General features: G+C 36.8%; 1 protein-coding gene across 1 annotated transcript; it reads left to right on the top strand.

Moving 5' to 3' along the window:
- Positions 1-10,941: 10,941 nt before the first annotated feature.
- LOC128652697 (olfactory receptor 2AT4-like) lies at positions 10,942-11,934 on the top strand. Its single transcript, XM_053705628.1, has one exon. The coding sequence runs from the start codon at positions 10,942-10,944 to the stop codon at positions 11,932-11,934; it is 993 nt and encodes a 330-aa protein (XP_053561603.1).
- The last annotated feature ends 7,497 nt before the right edge of the window (positions 11,935-19,431 follow it).

Below are 19,431 nucleotides of genomic sequence, written 5' to 3'. Positions count from 1 at the left end.
GAAGCCCAGAATCAGAAAACATACTACTTACATGCCCAGAGACAGAGGAGGCCTGGGTATCCCTCTTCTGAGTGAATACCAGAGAGCTATCTCCTTACAGAGATTGGTGGAGTGGAGTCAGAACCTGCGTAATAAAGCTTGGGTACAAATTGATAACAATATACTGCGGAGTGGAAATGTCGGAGCCCTAGCTTGGTTCTCCACGAAAAATCACCCGACTTCTATCCTGCAATACCCCATGATACTGTAGGTGTTCGGGAGGTGGGACAAACTAATTTGTGTCCTCTTTTCACTCACCGAACACCCCCATTTGACAGAATCCAGACTTAGGGATGGAGCATAAACCATACACCCCGGAAGAGCACTACACCTTAACAGAGGCTTCCATAACCAACATATTGCACCAAGGCAAACTCAAAATGCAAGCTCACAGAATGGGCCCCAGATGTCTTTGCATCATGGTATAGAGTAGCTCAGATAATAAACTACTTCAACACGCATAAAGACAAATCGGCACTGACCAGACGTAGATCACTATTTGAAATCCTGTGCACAATGTCGCAGACTCCGGCCCATCTAATATCACAATTATACAAACTCCTCATGACAAAGGGGGGAACCATCCTCCCGACATACATATCGGCAGGCAGACCTTGGTCAGGAGATAGAAGATAAGGATTGGCTTAAGATCTTTGACAGGGCAAAAAAGGCATCAGTGTCAATGAGAATACAAGAAGCACACTATAAATTGTTAAGTAGGTGGTACATGACACCTCAAAGACTACAGAGAATTTACCCACATGCAAATGGGGGTGCTGGAGAGGCTGTGGAGGAGAAGGAACTCTCCTTCATATTTGGTGGGCCTGTCCATGTATACAGCCTTACTGGGAAGAGGTGTTGGGAGAAATGAGCAAAATACTGAACGTCATTCTTCCACCAAAACCATCATATCTGATCTATCACGGTCTACCCAAAATTGTAGGGGAAGATAAATATCTACTCCTCTTGCTGATGCTGAATAGCGCAAAGGGACTAATTCCAATACGTTGAAAAAAGACCCGAGTCCCAAACTTACAAGACTGAAGGGCCAAAGTGGGGGAACTGCTTAGCCTGGAGAGATACCACTACCTCAAAGTCGGCAAACTTGCTACACACGACATGATGACATTAACTTGGACTGGCAGAGGGTTGTAACATAGTCTACTAGACTATTAATGGGCAAATGGAATAACAGACCCTGTCCCACACTCATATGAAATGGCTCCTTCCCCTTATCCCCTTCCCCTCTACCTCTTCTTCCCCCTCTCTTCCCCCCCCTCTTTTTTTTCTCCCCCCCCCTCCTTTTTACTCTTCTCTAGACAGGTTTCTTCCCATTTCTTATAACACCACTTATTCTGATTTCCTTTCCTTGCCCCCATACGGGTGGCAACATCAGGGATTAAAATAAACTCAGCTGTATATAGTAAAGACGCTGAGTACTTTTATGTTTATAATACCAGAAACCTGATATTAAGTTTCAATGAACATGTTTGTTTGATGATATGGATTATTCAACACAACGAGTGGTTCAACTCGTTTAAACAAGCTTAAAGTTAAATATACCAGCTGCAAATGGCACTTTGAGTGCAGAAGATCTGATTCCTTGATACCAGAGCATAACTCATATATGACTTTCACAAACTTACGGATGTATTACTGTACACAAGGTTTTGTCAATATCAAAATGGTCCATCTGCACAATGTATTGTATTATTGCTTTTTATTTCACTTCAATAAAGCTTGTTTGAAAATTAAAAACAATCATGGTCATAAGCCTAATTAAAGGACTTTTTGTGGTTGACAAATGCATCACTTATTTAATTTTTAATAGTTTTTTTTTAACTAAAAACTGACTGTATTCTATCTAGGTTGCTGCTAATGAATTAGGGAAGCTTCCCTGCGACATGAACACGAAGATTCAATGGTCTTCTCTTTGGAGTTTATTGTAATAGGTGTTGATTTCTGCCAGGTGAGGGACTGAGAGACTCCTATTGGTATTTATAGCACCTGTAAGTGCTTGTATTTTGTCAGTATAGATTTAATTATAACTTCCCCTCTGTACAATGTAAACATTTACACATTATGTAGAGCCCTTTTTGTTTTTTTTATTTCAAGTTACTATTTGAGATCCACCCAGACATTATTTAAGAAGCTGCCTATAGTGTTATACAGGGTAGTTCTATAATTGGTCCTGGTTGGACCATGGGATCCAGGTAGCACTTAATAGGGGGCAGCACATGGGTAAAATATTTGTGTCTTAAATAATATTAAAGTGCCCAGGTCATTTGTATAAATCTATGTAACTTGTTTGCGTTAATGATGCAGAGCAATAGTTGGGTTTAAACTGTAGTGAAAACAGAATTTGTGACGTCATTCTATTCTCCGAACACAGGCAGCACATTATCAGTGCAATTCCTAGACTGGGACCTGGGAGCTGAATTATTAAGCACCGTATGGTGCCTAATACATCTGTTTCCACGCGAGCCTTCAGTTAAGAAGCAGCGGTCTTAAGATACGATCGGGTTGATTGACACCCCCTGCTAGCGGCCAATCAGAATTGCTTGTGCAATGCTATACGCTTTCGCCATTCATCAATGTCTGTTGGATATGATCCGTTGAGCGGATTATGTCGGACAGACCGATGATAAATCGGCCCCCTGGTATTGTCTTCAAAATGTTTTTGTCTTTATATTTGGTTTAGTATTTTTTTGTCTAACAAAATTCCCTGTTAAATTCCTTTTTCATATGTTTACTCTGTTTATTCTTTACACTTGAGTGCCCCCTTCTTCAGCTATTCTAGCAATAGACTTTTTTCTTCAAAGATGTAAAATCAATAAAATGTTAAAAAAAAGCTAAAGTAACCTTTATTTCTAAATAACTGTGCAGCACATACTGTTCACATGCTATCCCTTTAAAATGAGCCAGTATTATATGTTATTTTAATAAATTTAAAATGCACTCCATGAAACCTGTTACTCCTTGAACCAATAATTATATAATGATATCAGGAGTTTTTCGCTATCAAAACGTAGCTTATCTGTAACCTTAAAATTATTCATGCAGATAAAAAATGGTATTGCCATGAAAAACAATATGTTTCCTAAGTATTATAGTTGTGTAATAAATATCCTTGTACACATCTGTTATTTAGCTTTGAGGTTTCAGAGCAACTATAGATAATTAGTTCTACTGTTTCTAATAATAAAAAAGTAGACAGCCTTTTTGTGCCATCAGTGAAATCCTGTGTGTGTGTGTGGGGGGGGGGGGGTTGCTGAGTAAATGTATCTTTGTCTATAAATAGGAGGAACAGTATTGTATAAACATTATACAGCTGTGAATATTTACAACTCTGCTTGCTCATTATTGTAAGTATTGCTGGAGATTTTATTAAAAATGCGAACATTTCAAATTCAAATATATGAAATCTTTCTGTGGGAAGAATTTAAAAGTCACATAGTATATCACAAACTAAATCTAAATAAAGAATAAATAAAATAACTGTAGAAGTTAATTGCAGTGTAGTATTTAACAGTTGGGATTTAATGTCTTACTCAGAATATGCCATCATAACATATAATGGCAAATGATTCCAGTTTGACAGCTTGGTGCAGTTACTTAATGTACTAATCTGTAAACCATAGGAATTAATATCAAACAATAAAATAACTCACAAATATAAATGCGCTTTATAAAATGCTATTTTAAAGACAAAAAACACCCCCCCCCCCCCTCACAAACTCTAAGTTAAACCCTGGACATGGTTCATCCCATAGTATTTGTGTTTTAATTGAGGTTAAATGTATATAATTATTATTAATATTATTATTTACATAAATGCACTATATTACAGCTTTTATGCAAACAAAAAAAGTTTTAAATGCATTTGAAAATGTTAGCAAAATTGAACAGTTTTGAAAAAAAAATCAGTGTTTATTGTATATATTTTGCTGTTGTCAATTTAGGACAGACATAAATTATCTCTTGCATAGTAGAATGCCCTAGTGTCAGAGTTCAGAAACCTTAGAATCCTGTAATATGTTCTCTGCCCCCTCTAGTGACTGCACAAACATTAAAAAAATCTTTTAAAATTACTTGAAAAACAAGAAAAATTCATATTAAAACTTTCTCTTTTTGTTTTTCTTCACAAAACATAACTAAATATTTTAAAGGAAAATGCAATTTGCATGTAAGGTTTTAATCTAAGTGTTTGTTTGAGCTTTTCCTGGAATTTTAAGAGACTTTGAACATTTTTTTTTCTAAGCATGAATGTTTTGAGATTTGTTACCTGTTGATATTTGGAATCCAGGGCAGTTATAAAAAAAGACTGTATAGCTGTGCTTAGATGAGTGAAGCATTTATTTACAAACAAAAATAGGATAACAGTCTAACAGATATAATCAGTTACTAACATTGCTGTTCTTTCATAAGGAATTGCAATATTCATAAACTATATTAGAAATTCAGTTGTCCATTTTTTTTCTCTTCTCAAACATATTCTCACTTTTCTAAAGGGACTTTCAGCTCATCTACAAACTCCCCAAATAGGAAAGATCAGGGGCACAATGATCTTAAAACTCCCTACCATGGAGAGAAATCATAGGAAATCATTGGCAGCTTATTTTGAGCCTTATATTGTATTGTGGCTGCCAGGCTGCCTGTCCATAGACTAATAGCTCACGAGATTTCTTACATTATAAAGTCAGAGCAAAGCACTTTAGGTCACCGGTACCTAGGAGAGAACAATCTTGAATGAAAAAAAAAATGTTCTAAGGTGTTAGCTCTTTTGCCTAGGTGTTTACCCCCTGCAAACACCTTAACCACATAGTTAAAATTCATTTCAGAGCAGCATATCCAGAACTGGGAATTAGCTGATGAGCCAATGGCAATAGATATATTTGGGTAGCCACCAATAGCCAGCTAGCTCCAAGTACAGTGCTACTTCTAAACCTACCTAAGTATGCTTTTCAACAAAGGATACAAAGTCAATTTGTTAACAGTAAATAGAAATTTATTGTAAAACGGTATGCTCTATCTTATCCATGAATGTTTAATTTTTACTTATATGTCTCTTTAAAGATGCTAATGAGATTGCTGGAGATAAACAAAACATTAAAATAAATTTATATATGCAGAGTAAATATCAAAACAGTAACGTGGTTAGCAAAGTTTGCTTTGTTTGCAGCCCCAGAGCACATCTCTTGAAAAAAATCTCTTGAGCATGTTTATCTGTTCTTCTTTGCTGTAGTAGTAATTAATGATGAGTTGTGCTCTGAGCAAGCAATCACTGTGTAGCGTGTTGCAGACTCATGATCAGAATATTTCTGAAGCTATGCCTCTAAAGGGGCAGGGAAAATAAAAAACCTTTTCTGATTTAAATTACAAGTAGTCCTTAGCTTTAGATGAATTTTACAGAATAAAGCAGATATTATTGATGCAGTTATGTCTGCTATTGCATATGTTTCTGTGATAGAAAATATGTCAGAGTCATCTAATTACAACCGAATGAAAGAAAATACAAACTCACACATCACATACTGCTATATGATGTACAGTAGGTGAGATCTTTTTAGAGCAGGCAGAAATGTCTGTTGTATCTAAAAGAACCTATTTTAAAATGAGTTTTTATTTTTGTAACGGTTGTTTCTGTACTAAAAAGAAAAACTCTCTCTCTAAAGAGTAATCAGCCCTTAAAGGGACAGTCTACTCCATTTTTTTAATATTTAAAATGATAGATAATCCCTTTATTACCCGCTCCCAGTTTTATCCTTTTAACTCTGTGATTACCTTGTATCTAAGCTTCTGCAGACTGCCCCTTATCTCAGTTCTATTGACAGACCTGCATTTTAGCCAATACGTTGTACACAGGAATGCAACTTCTATGAGATTCAAAATCAGCTTTAATATGTCATTTTTTTAATGTAAAAATACTACAGGTTTATATAGTGTCCTTTCATAAAATTATACATTTTTTTTTAGATTTAACTGCCCTAATAACAATAAAATAATAACATAGTAATTGTTAAAGTACAGAACAAAACACAAGATTTAATTATTTTTGGATCTAAGATCCATAATAACAAAGCTAGCAGTTATAATATAAAAAATAGTATAAAAAAGAAATGAAACAAAAGAAAAGAAAAATGAAAAATGCATGAAGGGTTTGGAAGTGTTTAGTAAAATGCGTTGTTCTGTCTGGCCTAGAGATATTGGGTTATATTCACTAACGTATGCAGCCTTTAATACCTCTCCAGTCCTATTTAATTTAATCAGCTCTCCTCAGTTCTCAGTGAAACAGTTCCTTATGATCACATAGGAATATGCAATGTTGGTTTTGTTGTAGAAATAATTAAATACTTAATGAATATAGACAAGTGATATTATATGTTTAAGCTGTTGAAATATTTTGTATAAAGCTCAAATAAGAATTTTGTACTAATTTAAAGTACATTTTATTTTCACTTTTTTTTAAAAGAGATATGAAAACCAATTATTTTTATTTCATGATTCTAGAGCAAGAAATTTTAAGCCACTGTCTAATTTACTCCTATTATCAATTTTTCTTTGTTCTTTTGGTATCTTTATTTGAAAAACATGAATGTAAGCTTTGGGGCTGACCCATTTTTGGTTCACCACCTGGGTAGCACTTACTGATTGGTGGCTAATGTAGCCATCAATCATCAAGCGCTACCCAGGGTGCTGAAACAAATTTGTCCGTTTGTGGCCGCAAGATAATTTAACGCTCCACTTGTAATCAAGCCCAAAATGTTTTACCATATTAGAACATTTTATTTTTTATTTTTAAAAACAGAAAAAAGTAAACGTTTTTATGATTATAACCAATGCTATCATTTCACAATGTTAGTAAACAGATTAACATAAACACGTAATTTTCAATTGAATCAGCTCTTCAGAATACGATATGAATATAGATACTTGAGAAGCTCTTACTGAATTCATCACACTGCTATAGCATTACTACACATTCAAAAGAACCCCAATCCCTATGTTATTCAAATATATTTATTCATTCAAATGCAACAGCTCTAACCAAATCTTAATGTATCTAGTCTTCAGAGCAATATGTGAGATAATTGTCTCTTAAGAGTCGTTACTGAATCTAATCACTTGTAGGACAGATGGAAATTATCTTATTTACACAAACTTAACAGTCACTGACATTGTGAGAAGGGAATGCCCACATTTAAAGGGCAGCATAGGAACTGATTTGTAAGTGAACAATTTATTGATGCCTGTTTATGTAGGATGTATTCAAAATACAAAAGAAACCTTCAGCAAGGGTGATAAAGCAAGCAATTCACATAATAAGGAGGTAATATACAAGGTTTTGTTTTTTGTTGTTTTTTTAACATTTTTATACAGTGAGTAAATTATCTTTGTGTTCTGTGGACAGATTTAAGGCAGGTGTAAAAGGAACAAGGTTCCTTGTGGGCGGAGCTAAGCAGTGCAGAGCATTACTAGGTGGTTTAGGGTGTGGAGGGGCAGAGGGCTTTTTTTACTCTCCTTATCAGACCAACCAGCACAACAAGGCGCAGACTAAAATATTTTTTTGCTTTGCAGCAAACACTGCTGCCATAGAATGCTAATGATACACCAACGCTTCTGAGCTCCTATGAGCCTATATAGATTTATTCTTCAACAAAATATACCAAGAGTGCCAAGAAAATGTGATAATGTGATCTGAATCATGAATGCTTCATTCCCTGTAAGTGTGATATAAATACAATACATATACCTTATGCATTTATACACTTTTCCTGTAATTTAATATCCTGCTTTATTTTTGTATCCATCTAGATAGGCATTTCATAGAACAGAGCCCTAGCTCATGTAGTTGTCTCTATTAAAACCTATTTTTGGGTTTATCCCTGGTTAGTTCTGGATTTGCAATGTCTCTATATTTTAGGTAACACTTTGACAGTATTAAATGCTTTTCAAAACATATGTTCTGTAGGCAAATATTTAGAAAAATATTGATTATTGGGTTGAAATATAATATTCGGGTATACAATTGTGTTAAAGTTTAATACTTAAAGGGACAGTCTACTTAAAAATTATTTTTTAAAACAAAAAAGGTAAATAATCTCTTTGTTACCCATCCCCCAGTTTTGCATAATCAACACTGTTATATTAACACTTTTTACCTCTGTGATTACCTAGTATCTAAGCCTCTGCAGACTGCCCCCTTATCTCAGTGCTTTTGACAAACTTGCATTTTAGCCAATCAATGATGATTCATAAGTAACTCCACAGAAGAGAGCACAATGTTATCTATATGACACCCATGAAATAGCTCTATTTAGCTGTGAAAAGCTTATAAAATGTACTGAGATAAGAGGCAGCCTTCAACTGTTTAGAAATTAGCATATGAACCTAAATAGGTTTAGCCTTCAACAAACAAGAGAACAAAGCAAATTTGATGATAAAAGTAAGTTGGAAAGTTATTACATTTTGATTTGATGTCCCTTTAATGCATGCAACTACAACGTTGCATCTGTAGTATGTTTTCTGGCCACTTAGGTGTTGCATCAGCTGAGCAATCGACTTTTTAACTGAAGAAAAATTTAGAGTAAAAAATATGAAGTCAATAATGTTTAGATTTTTTATTTCAGAATAAAGGATGTCTGGCGCAAGCACTAATTAGTTGTACACAGGTACATAAGGGGTCCCAGAGGTCTCAGTTGTGACCCACACATCTAGATGCCCCATCTGTTGGATTATCAGCGATGTTGCTATGGGGCGGTGTTGCTATGGGTGGTGGGGCTTGGCCTAACACTATATTTGTACAGGAAGGCAGCACAAGTGCATGCATTCTGGCTTGGACTAACCAAGGGGGAATGATGAGTCACAGTAACATAGATGCACCTCCTCTTGTTTTTATGTGGCTTAAAGGGATCTATTAAAATATTTGACCCTGTCACAACCTTTGCCCTAGCGCTCCAGTGAGGTCTAATTCCCCTTCTGGTTCTAGAGTCTAATCGTAACAGAAACTAAAACTTATAACAGCTGTTAACCTATCTAATCTACCTGTCTGTCTATCTATCTATAACCTATCTAATCTGTCTGTCTTTCTATCTATAACCTATCTAATCTACCTGTCTGTCTATCTATCTATAACCTATCTAATCTGTCTGTCTTTCTGTCTATAACCTATCTAATCTGTCTGTCTTTCTATCTATAACCTATCTAATCTACCTGTCTGTCTATCTATAACCTATCTAATCTACCTGTGTGTCTATCTATCTATAACCTATCTAATCTGTCTGTTTTTCTATCTATAACCTATCTAATCTACCTGTGTGCCTATCTATCTATAACCTATCTAATCTGTCTGTCTTTCTGTCTATAACCTATCTAATCTGTCTGTTTTTCTATCTATAACCTATCTAATCTACCTGTGTGCCTATCTATCTATACCTATCTAATCTGTCTGTTTTTCTATCTATAACCTATCTAATCTACCTGTGTGCCTATCTATCTATACCTATCTAATCTGTCTGTCTTTCTATCTATAACCTATCTAATCAACCTGTCTGTCTGTCTATCTATAACCTATCTAATCTGTCTGTCTTTCTATCTATAACCTATCTAATCTACCTGTCTGTCTATCTATAACCTATCTAATCTGTCTGTCTTTCTATCTATAACCTATCTAATCAACCTGTCTGTCTGTCTATCTATAACCTATCTAATCTGTCTGTCTTTCTATCTATAACCTATCTAATCTACCTGTCTGTCTATCTATAACCTATCTAATCTGTCTGTCTTTCTATCTATCTATAACCTATCTAATCTACCTGTCTGTCTATCTATAACCTATCTAATCTACCTGTGTGTCTATCTATCTATAACCTAGCTAATCTGTCTGTCTTTCTGTCTATAACCTATCTAATCTGTCCATTTTTCTATCTATAACCTATCTAATCTACCTGTGTGTCTATCTATCTATAACCTATTTAATCTGTCTGTTTTTCTATCTATAACCTATCTAATCTACCTGTGTGCCTATCTATCTATACCTATATAATCTGTCTGTCTTTCTATCTATAACCTATCTAATCTGGCTGTCTTTCTATCTATAACCTATCTAATCTGTCTGTCTTTCTATCTATAACCTATCTAATCTGTCTGTCTTTCTATCCATAACCTATCTAATCTGTCTGTCTTTCTATCTATAACCTATCTAATCTGTCTGTCTTTCGATCTATAACCTATAACCTATCTAATCTGTCTGTCTTTCTATCTATAACCTATCTAATCTGTCTGTCTGTCTATCTATAACCTATCTAATCTGTCTGTCTTTCTATCTATAACCTATCTAATCTGTCTGTCTTTCGATCTATAACCTATCTAATCTGTCTGTCTTTTGATCTATAACCTATCTAATCTGTCTGTCTTTCTATCTATAACCTATCTAATCGACCTGTCTGTCTATCTATAACCTTTCTAATCTGTCTGTCTTTCTATCTATAACCTATCTAATCTGTCTGTCTTTCTATCTATAACCTGTCCAATCTACCTGTGTGTCTATCTATCTATAACCTATCTAATCTGTCTGTCTTTCTATCTATAACCTATCTAATCTGTCTGTCTTTCTATCTATAACCTATCTAATCTGTCTGTCTTTCTATCTATAACCTATCTAATCTGTCTGTCTTTCTATCTATAACCTATCTAATTTACCTGTCTGTCTATCTATAACCTATCTAATATGTCTGTCTTTCTATCTATAACCTATCTAATCTGTCTGTCTGTCTTGCTATCTATCTTGAACCAATTTTACTTTTTTTTTCTTCCATATCAGTAACTATTTTTACTTCCCTTTTCTCTTCATATATTTGTCTCTTTCAGGACTGAGTCTTACCAAAGTCTCCAAATTAGTTAATGGCTAATCAATCTGCTCCATTCAACTTTGTGCTAGTTGGATTTCCAGGACTACCTCAGAATCACCACACTTTGGTTTCTTCAGCCATGTTCGTTGTTTTCATAGTGTCCCTATTTTCAAATAGTGCTGTGGTTATATTAATAGTGTGGAAGAAACATCTCCACGAGCCAATGTACGTGATTATAGCAAACCTATCCCTTTCTGACCTACTGTTTGATATAATAACTTTACCTAAAATCATTGCCAGGTATTGGTTTGGTGCAATATATATGTCCTTTTTTGACTGTATGTTCCAACTTTTTTGGGTCCATTACTTAGGAACCGTTGATTCCTTCATAATAATGATGATGGCGATTGATCGCTATGCTGCTATCTGCATGCCGCTGAGATATCCTGCCCTCATCACTAACAAACGTGCTGCATTTATTTGCGGATTTTTTTGGATTCTGGCATCTATATTTCCTGCCGTCAACTCTATCTGGCATGCTCAATTTCCTTATTGTGATTCTAGAAAGATAAGCAATTGCTTCTGCGTTAGCTTTGCAGTAACGTCACTGGCCTGTGGCAACACCAACTTTGTAAGCAAAATGGCTTTTTGGTTTGCAATGGCTATACTTCTTCTGCCATTATCTTTAATTATATCTTCATACATTGTCATCATTAACACAGTCTTTAATTCAGTTAAACTTGGAGGCCGTCAGAAAGCTATTTATACGTGTACTACACACTTGATTGTTATTGGAATGTACTATGGTCCTCGTGTATTTGTTTATGTGGCATACCAGCTGAAATTAGTTCCTAGCCTCGATATAAACGTTTTGCTTTTATTTCTATACACATTTATTCCACACATGGCAAATCCTATTATATATTGTCTTAGAGCCAGAGAGATAAAACAGACTATTGGAAAGCTATTTAAGCTGAAATTAACTTTTAAAATTGAAGGTAATTTTTCACGGTCAAACAACCTCGGTATATTGAGTAATGCATGAGAAATATGTGAATATGCAAGTGAAACATAATTAAAATGATAAAGAAAATGCTTTTTATTATATGGTAGAAACAAATGGTATTTTAAATCTATATTTGAGATGTACATAATCAATTATTAAAAGAAAAAAAAAACTTTTGGATTTGTACTGTTATTGTTTTGTACAAAAATATAATTTGTATTTATTTATTATTATTACAAAAATGTAGGTAAATAAATTGTAAGTATCAGCTTTCACAAAGTTTATTAATATTATATGAAAACTAAACCTAGGAATTATTACTTTTTAATAAGCAAGTAAATTTTAGTACGGTTGTACAGAATGATAACTTTAGTTGGATGTGCAAGCTATTGGGGTTATTGGAGTTTAAACGGTTAAAGGGACATTCTATTTGAATATTGTTATTGTTTTAAAAGATAGATAATCCCTTTATTACCCATTCCCTAGTTTTGCATAACCAACACAGTTATATTAATACACTTTTTAACTCTGTGATTAACTTGTATCTAAGCCTCTGCAGACTGCCCCCTGATTTAAATTCTTTTGTCAGACTTGCATTTTAACCAATCAGTGCTGGCTCATAAATAACTCCACGGGAGTGAGCACAATGGTATCTATATGGCACACAGGAACTAGCGCTGCCTAGATGTGAAAAACTATCAACATGCACTGAGATAGGAGTCGGCCTTCAAGGGCTTAGAAATTCACATATGAGCCTACCTAGGTTTAGCTTTCAAAAAATAGAACAAAGCAAATTTGATGATAAAAGTAAATTGGAAAGTTTTTTAAAATTCCATGCCCTATCTGAATCATGAAAGTTTAATGTTTACTTAACTGTCCCTTTAATCGTTTTCTGCCACTTGTTTGCAGAGTGAATAATAAAAAAAAACCCTGTTAAAGTCAAAGTTCAAAACAGCCAATAGGATGAGAGCTACTGAAATCCTATTGGCTGATTTGAACTAATTTTGTGGGGTGTTTTTTTTTTCAGATTAGGGTTTGGGCAATTTGAAAAAGAGCTAAATGCCCTTTTAAGGGCAATGCCCATACAAATGCTCCTTTAGGGGCAATGAGTAGCTTAGATTTTTGTTAGTGTTTTTTTATTTTGGGGGGTTGGTTGGGTGGAGGGTTTTACTGTTGGGGGGACTTTGTATTTTTGTTTTACAGGTAAAAGAGCTGTTTAACTTAGGACAGTGTCCTACAAAAGGCCCTTTTAAGGGCTATTGGTAGTTTATTGTAGGCTAGGGGGTGTTTTTATTTTTGTGGGGATTTTTTATTTTTTTATAGGGCTATTAGATTAGGTGTAATTGTTTTTATTTTTGATAATTTAATTTATTATTTTTTGTAAGCTTAGTGTTTTTTTATTTTTCGTAATTTAGTGTTTATTATCTTTTGTAATTTTAGATTTTTTAATTTTTCTTGTAGTGTTAGATTTTTTTAAATTTGTAATTTAGATTTTTTAATTGGTAGTATTTTTTATTTTATTAGAAAGATAGTTATTGTCAGCCGCTTTGGAATCAGTCCGGGATGCAACCCAACTGCTAGCGTGAATAGAAAGCACACGCTAGCACACTGAGAAATATCCAGGACGTGACCCACTCAGGAAACAGATGAGAAAGATTACAAAAAATAATAGTTGCTCCAGAATGCAGGGAAACCACAAAGGAAAAACGTCCCTTTAAGCAGGTCAAAGAATATAAAGGAAATGCTCTTATTTGCAGCTTAGAAAAAAGGTCCTCATTAGCAGGCTTGTAACAAAGTTCCCTTTTGCAGCTTTGAAAAAGTAAATGTCCCTTTAAGCAGGTTATAACAAAACAGAAAGTCAAAGTTCTCCTTTGCAGTTTGTAAAAGAAAATGTCCCTTTAAGCAGGTTTATAACAAAACAGAAAGTCAAAGTTCTCCTTTGCAGTTTGCAAAAGAAAATGTCCCTTTAAGCAGGTTTATAACAAAACAGAAAGTCAAAGTTCTCCTTTGCAGTTTGTAAAAGAAAATGTCCCTTTAAGCAGGTTTTATTAATCAAAGAAATGATTGTGGAATAAGGCAAAAGCAAGGTCAGGCAGGCAGAAGTCGGCATCCAAACATAAGCAAAAAGGGTTAAGGCAAAAGGCTTGGTCAGACAGGCAGAAGTCGGTATCCAAATATCAGCAAAGGGTTAAGGCAAAAGGCTTGGTCAGACAGGCAGAAGTCGGTATCCAAATATCAGCAAAAGGGTTAAGGCAAAAGGCTTGGTCAGGCAGGCAGAAGTCGGTATCAGGAAAAACAGATTTTGACAAGGTACTCACAAACTCCAAGGGAAACAAACAAACGGGCCCCGATTCAGATCTCCCGCCGTGGTTTAAAGGCAGGAGCGGCAACGTCATCAGAGGGGTGTGTCGAGAAAGCGTCACGTTGCTAAGCAACGTGACGTCAGTCACACAGAGGAGATCCGGGAGCCGCGGTGACACGGCAATGAACGGACGAAATCATGACAGCACCCCCCTCCTCAAGGACCCCTCCGGGGGACAGGACCAGGCCTATCAGGATGAGTCTTGTGGAAGGTCTTGATCAAAGTAGGAGCATTTACTTGATGAGCCGGTTCCCAAGAACGTTCTGTGACTGGATAACCTTTCCAATGAATGAGATAATACAATTTCTTGCCACGCAACATGGAATCTAGAATATGGCTGATCTCAAACTCAGGGTGTCCATGCACAAATAACGGTGGAGGTTTAGAAAAAGGCTTAGAATACCTGTTAGTCATCACAGGTTTTAAAAGAGAAACATGGAATACCGGATGGACTTTGAGAGTCTTGGGTAAAGCCACCCGATAAGCAGTAGAACACACCTGACCCAGTATTCGGAAAGGACCCACGTATCGTGGTCCCAATTTGTTAGAAGGTTGTTTCAAGCGAAGAAATCGAGAGGAAATCCAAACTTTATCACCAGGGCGATATTTGGGAGCTTTCTTCCGTCGAAGGTCTGAAAAGAACTTGTAACGTCTAGAAGTTACAGAAAGAATACGATGTATTTTCTGCCAATGTCGAGTTAATCTTCGGGCTGTAAGATCAGAAGCAGGATTCACTGTGGAGGAAGTATGCAAAGGAAATGTTCTGGGCTGATATCCGTAAGCTGCATGAAAAGGAGAAGTCTGAAGGGAGGAATTGTACCGGGCATTATGAGCCAATTCAGCCAAAGGAAGGTAAGAAGTCCAGTTAGAGTGATAATGATCCACATAATGTCTAAGATATGTTTCAAGACACTGGTTTACTCTTTCAGTCTGGCCATTCGATTGTGGGTGGTGAGAAGTAGAGAGAGATATAGTAGTTCCAAAATGTTTACAAAGTGACCTCCAAAATCGAGAAACAAACTGTACCCCTCTATCTGAAACAATATCTAGAGGAAATCCATGGATTCTTACAATATGTGAAATAAAAAGTTCAGAGAGTCTTTTGGCAGATGGTAATCCTGGTAAGGGTACAAAATGGGCAGTCTTAGTGAACCTGTCGACCACCACCCAGATAGTATTGTTTCCAGCGGACAAGGGAAGGTCGGTAATGAAGTCCATGGATACATGAGTCCAAGGCTGGTGAGGTATAGGCAATGGTTGGAGCAATCCTGAAGGAAGTTGGCGTGGAGTTTTGTTCATGGCACATTGTGTGCATACTGAGACGTAATCCTTCACATCTTGAGAGAGAGTAGGCCACCAGACATGTTGTTTGAGGTTTCGAGTGGTAATACTGATGCCAGGATGTCCAGAAAGAGGACTATCATGAGCCCAAAATAAAATCTTGGAACGAAGGCGTTCAGGAACAAAGAGTAAACCATCGGGAGGTTTACAGGACAAAGGAAGATTCCCTTGAGCAGACTGTAATTCTTGTAACCAGGAAGTTGTTAACTGGGCTATGACTTAATGAGGTTGGAGAATGGTACCAGACTCAGGAACTGGGGAATCTTGAAATTGTCTGGAAAGGGCGTCTGCTTTAATATTTTTTGAACCAGGTATGTAAGACAAATTATAGTGAAACCGGAAGAAGAATAATGACCAGCGTGCTTGCCTGGAATTCAATCGTTTGGCTGTTTGGAGATACAGAAGGTTCTTATGATCAGTGAGTATAGTAAATGGCAAAGAAGTACCTTCCAGCCAATGTCTCCATTCATCCAATGCCATTTTGATGGCAAGCAACTCTTTATTCCCTACGTCATAGTTAAATTCAGAAGGAGTGAATTTTTTAGAGAAGAAAGCAACTGGATGAATCTTTCCAGTCTCTGGTATTCGTTGAGACAGAACAGCTCCAGCAGCAACAGAGGAAGCATCAACTTCCAGGATAAATTGAAACTCAGGATTTGGATGACGGAGAATAGGTGCAGAGGAAAAAGCTTCTTTGAGAGACTCAAAAGCTTCTATAGCCTCAGGAGGCCATTTTTTACAGTTTTGTCCTTTTCTAGTGAGAGCAGTAAGAGGAGAAGTAATAGTAGCAAAATTCTTGATGAACTTCCTGTAGTAGTTGGCGAAGCCTAGAAAACGTTGTAAAGCCTTCAAAGAATCAGGTCTAGGCCAATCCAAAATGGCAGAAAGTTTAGTAGGGTCCATTTCAAATCCAGATGCCGATATTACATAACCCAGAAAGGGTATGGATTTTTGATGGAAAGAACATTTCTCCAATTTAGCAAACAGATGGAATTCTCTTAAACGTTGAAGTACTTTCTTGACGTGGTGCACATGATCTTGGTGATTCTGAGAAAAAATTAAGATGTCGTCAAGGTATATGATGACAAAAATATTCAAAAAATCATGAAAGATCTCGTTTACAAAATGTTGAAAAACCGCCGGAGCATTGCATAGCCCGAAGGGCATGACCAAATATTCATAATGCCCAAATCGAGTGTTAAAGGCAGTCTTCCACTCATCTCCTTTGCGTATACGGATCAGATTGTATGCACCACGTAGGTCGAGTTTGGTGAATATGGTGGCTCCCTGAAGATAAGTAAAAAGTTCAGGAATAAGGGGTAGAGGATAACTGTTCTTGATGGTAATCTGATTTAATCCTCGATAATCAATACAGGGTCTTAATCCGCCATCCTTTTTTCCTACAAAAAAGAAACCAGCCCCTACAGGGGAAGAGGAGGGTCGAATAAATCCTCTAGCCAGATTGTCTTTAATATATTCTTCCAAAGCCATGTTTTCTGGTTTAGAAAGTGGATATGTCTTGCCTCGAGGATAGGCAGCCCCGGGAAGGAGATCAGCTTCTTTTTTGGAGAAAACATCCACAAAGTCATGATAAGGCATAGGTAAGGAGTCCGGGGTTTCAACTGTGAGAGCAATAGTGAGTGGTAACTTGATAATCTTTTGAAGACATTTAGTCTGGCATGTAGATCCCCAGGAAGTGAGTTCACCGAAAGTCCAAGAAAAAATGGGATTGTGAATTTGGAGCCAGGGTAATCCCAAGATAATAGGAAATTGTGGAGTGGGGATGACATCAAAACAAATTGTCTCGGAATGAAGTATTCCTACGGTGAGGAGTAAGGGTTGAGTAGAAAACTGAATATATCCAGAACCCAAAGGATCTCCACTGACCGTAGAGACTGAAATGGAATACTCCTTCTTTAGTAAGGGTATAGAGTGAGTAGAGACGAATGAAGAGTCAATGAACACTCCTCCAGCACCAGAATCAATTAGAGCTTGGGTATAAATCTTCTTATGTCCAATTAGAAGGGTTACTGGAACAAAGAGTTTCTTGTATAGGGAATGGCAACTGTTTTGGCTTAACTCAGTTCCCTGGACTAGAGTTAAGCCCTGGCTTTTACTGGCCTAGTAGGACAATCCCTTAATAAATGCCCTTTAAGGCCACAGTACAGACATAAGCCAAGAGTCCGTCTTCTCAAGCGTTCAGTCTCAGTTAATTTTATACTTCCCACTTCCATGGGTTCAGCCTGATCAGTAGTAGGAGAGACTGGAGTGACTGGATTAGAAAAACGAGGAGCCAAACGAAAAGGAGTTCGAGTTGAAGACCTCTGTGTTCTATCCTTTTCTTGTTGGCGTTCACGAAACCTGGCGTCGAGACTGATACAGAGATTTATTAAGGCTTCTAAGGACTCTGGAAGTTCACGATACACCAATTCATCCTTGAGACGCTCAGAAAGTCCTTTACGGAAAGCGGCTCTGAGTGCTCCCTGATTCCAAGTGGTTTCAGAGGCAAGGGTGCGGAACTCAATAGCGTATTGAGAGACTGGTTGATTACCTTGACGTAAATCCAGGAGAGTGGCTTCAGCAGCGGATGACCTTCCAGGTTTATCGAATACATTTGAGAACATAGATAGAAATGTATCAACATCCAAAAGTATAGGATCATTCTTTTCTAGCAAAGGTGATACCCAAGCCAAGGCTTTTCCTTTCATTAAGGAAATAAGAAATGTGATTCTAGAAGAGGGAGTAGCAAAAAGAGTAGGGCTATTTCGGAAATGAAGACGGCATTGATTCAGAAAGCCTCTACATTCTTCAGGATTCCCATCATATTTATCCGAAAGAGGTATCCTGGGACTTAGTTGTACCTGAGACTGATTGTTAGGAATCGAAGGAGGTAATGCCTCAATAGGATTAGGATTGGGATTAGGATTGGGAGGTGCGGTAGCAACCAAATTTTGTAATAGAGCAGTTATTTGATCAAGTTTAGTGTCCAGAGACTGCAAGTGAGTGGCATGAGATCCCAAAAGCTGTCCCTGGTGAGCCACGGCCATGGATAATTCAGTGGGGTCCATTTTTATGGCCCGTTTGTAATGTCAGCCGCTTTGGAATCAGTCCGGGATGCAACCCAACTGCTAGCGTGAATAGAAAGCACACGCTAGCACACTGAGAAATATCCAGGACGTGACCCACTCAGGAAACAGATGAGAAAGATTACAAAAAATAATAGTTGCTCCAGAATGCAGGGAAACCACAAAGGAAAAAATGTCCCTTTAAGCAGGTCAAAGAATATAAAGGAAATGCTCTTATTTGCAGCTTAGAAAAAAGGTCCTCATTAGCAGGCTTGTAACAAAGTTCCCTTTTGCAGCTTTGAAAAAGTAAATGTCCCTTTAAGCAGGTTATAGCAAAACAGAAAGTCAAAGTTCTCCTTTGCAGTTTGTAAAAGAAAATGTCCCTTTAAGCAGGTTTATAACAAAACAGAAAGTCAAAGTTCTCCTTTGCAGTTTGCAAAAGAAAATGTCCCTTTAAGCAGGTTTATAACAAAACAGAAAGTCAAAGTTCTCCTTTGCAGTTTGTAAAAGAAAATGTCCCTTTAAGCAGGTTTTATTAATCAAAGAAATGATTGTGGAATAAGGCAAAAGCAAGGTCAGGCAGGCAGAAGTCGGCATCCAAACATAAGCAAAAAGGGTTAAGGCAAAAGGCTTGGTCAGACAGGCAGAAGTCGGTATCCAAATATCAGCAAAGGGTTAAGGCAAAAGGCTTGGTCAGACAGGCAGAAGTCGGTATCCAAATATCAGCAAAAGGGTTAAGGCAAAAGGCTTGGTCAGGCAGGCAGAAGT

Source organism: Bombina bombina, chromosome 3 (assembly GCF_027579735.1).
Source record: "Bombina bombina isolate aBomBom1 chromosome 3, aBomBom1.pri, whole genome shotgun sequence".
In the NCBI taxonomy this organism is placed as follows: Eukaryota; Metazoa; Chordata; class Amphibia; order Anura; family Bombinatoridae; genus Bombina; species Bombina bombina.
This window is presented reverse-complemented; position numbering and strand designations above follow the sequence as displayed.

What these genes read in the sequence shown, in the direction of transcription:
- LOC128652697 (XM_053705628.1), top strand. Translation starts at nt 10,942, where the DNA reads ATGGCTAATCAATCTGCTCCATTCAACTTTGTGCTAGTTGGATTTCCA.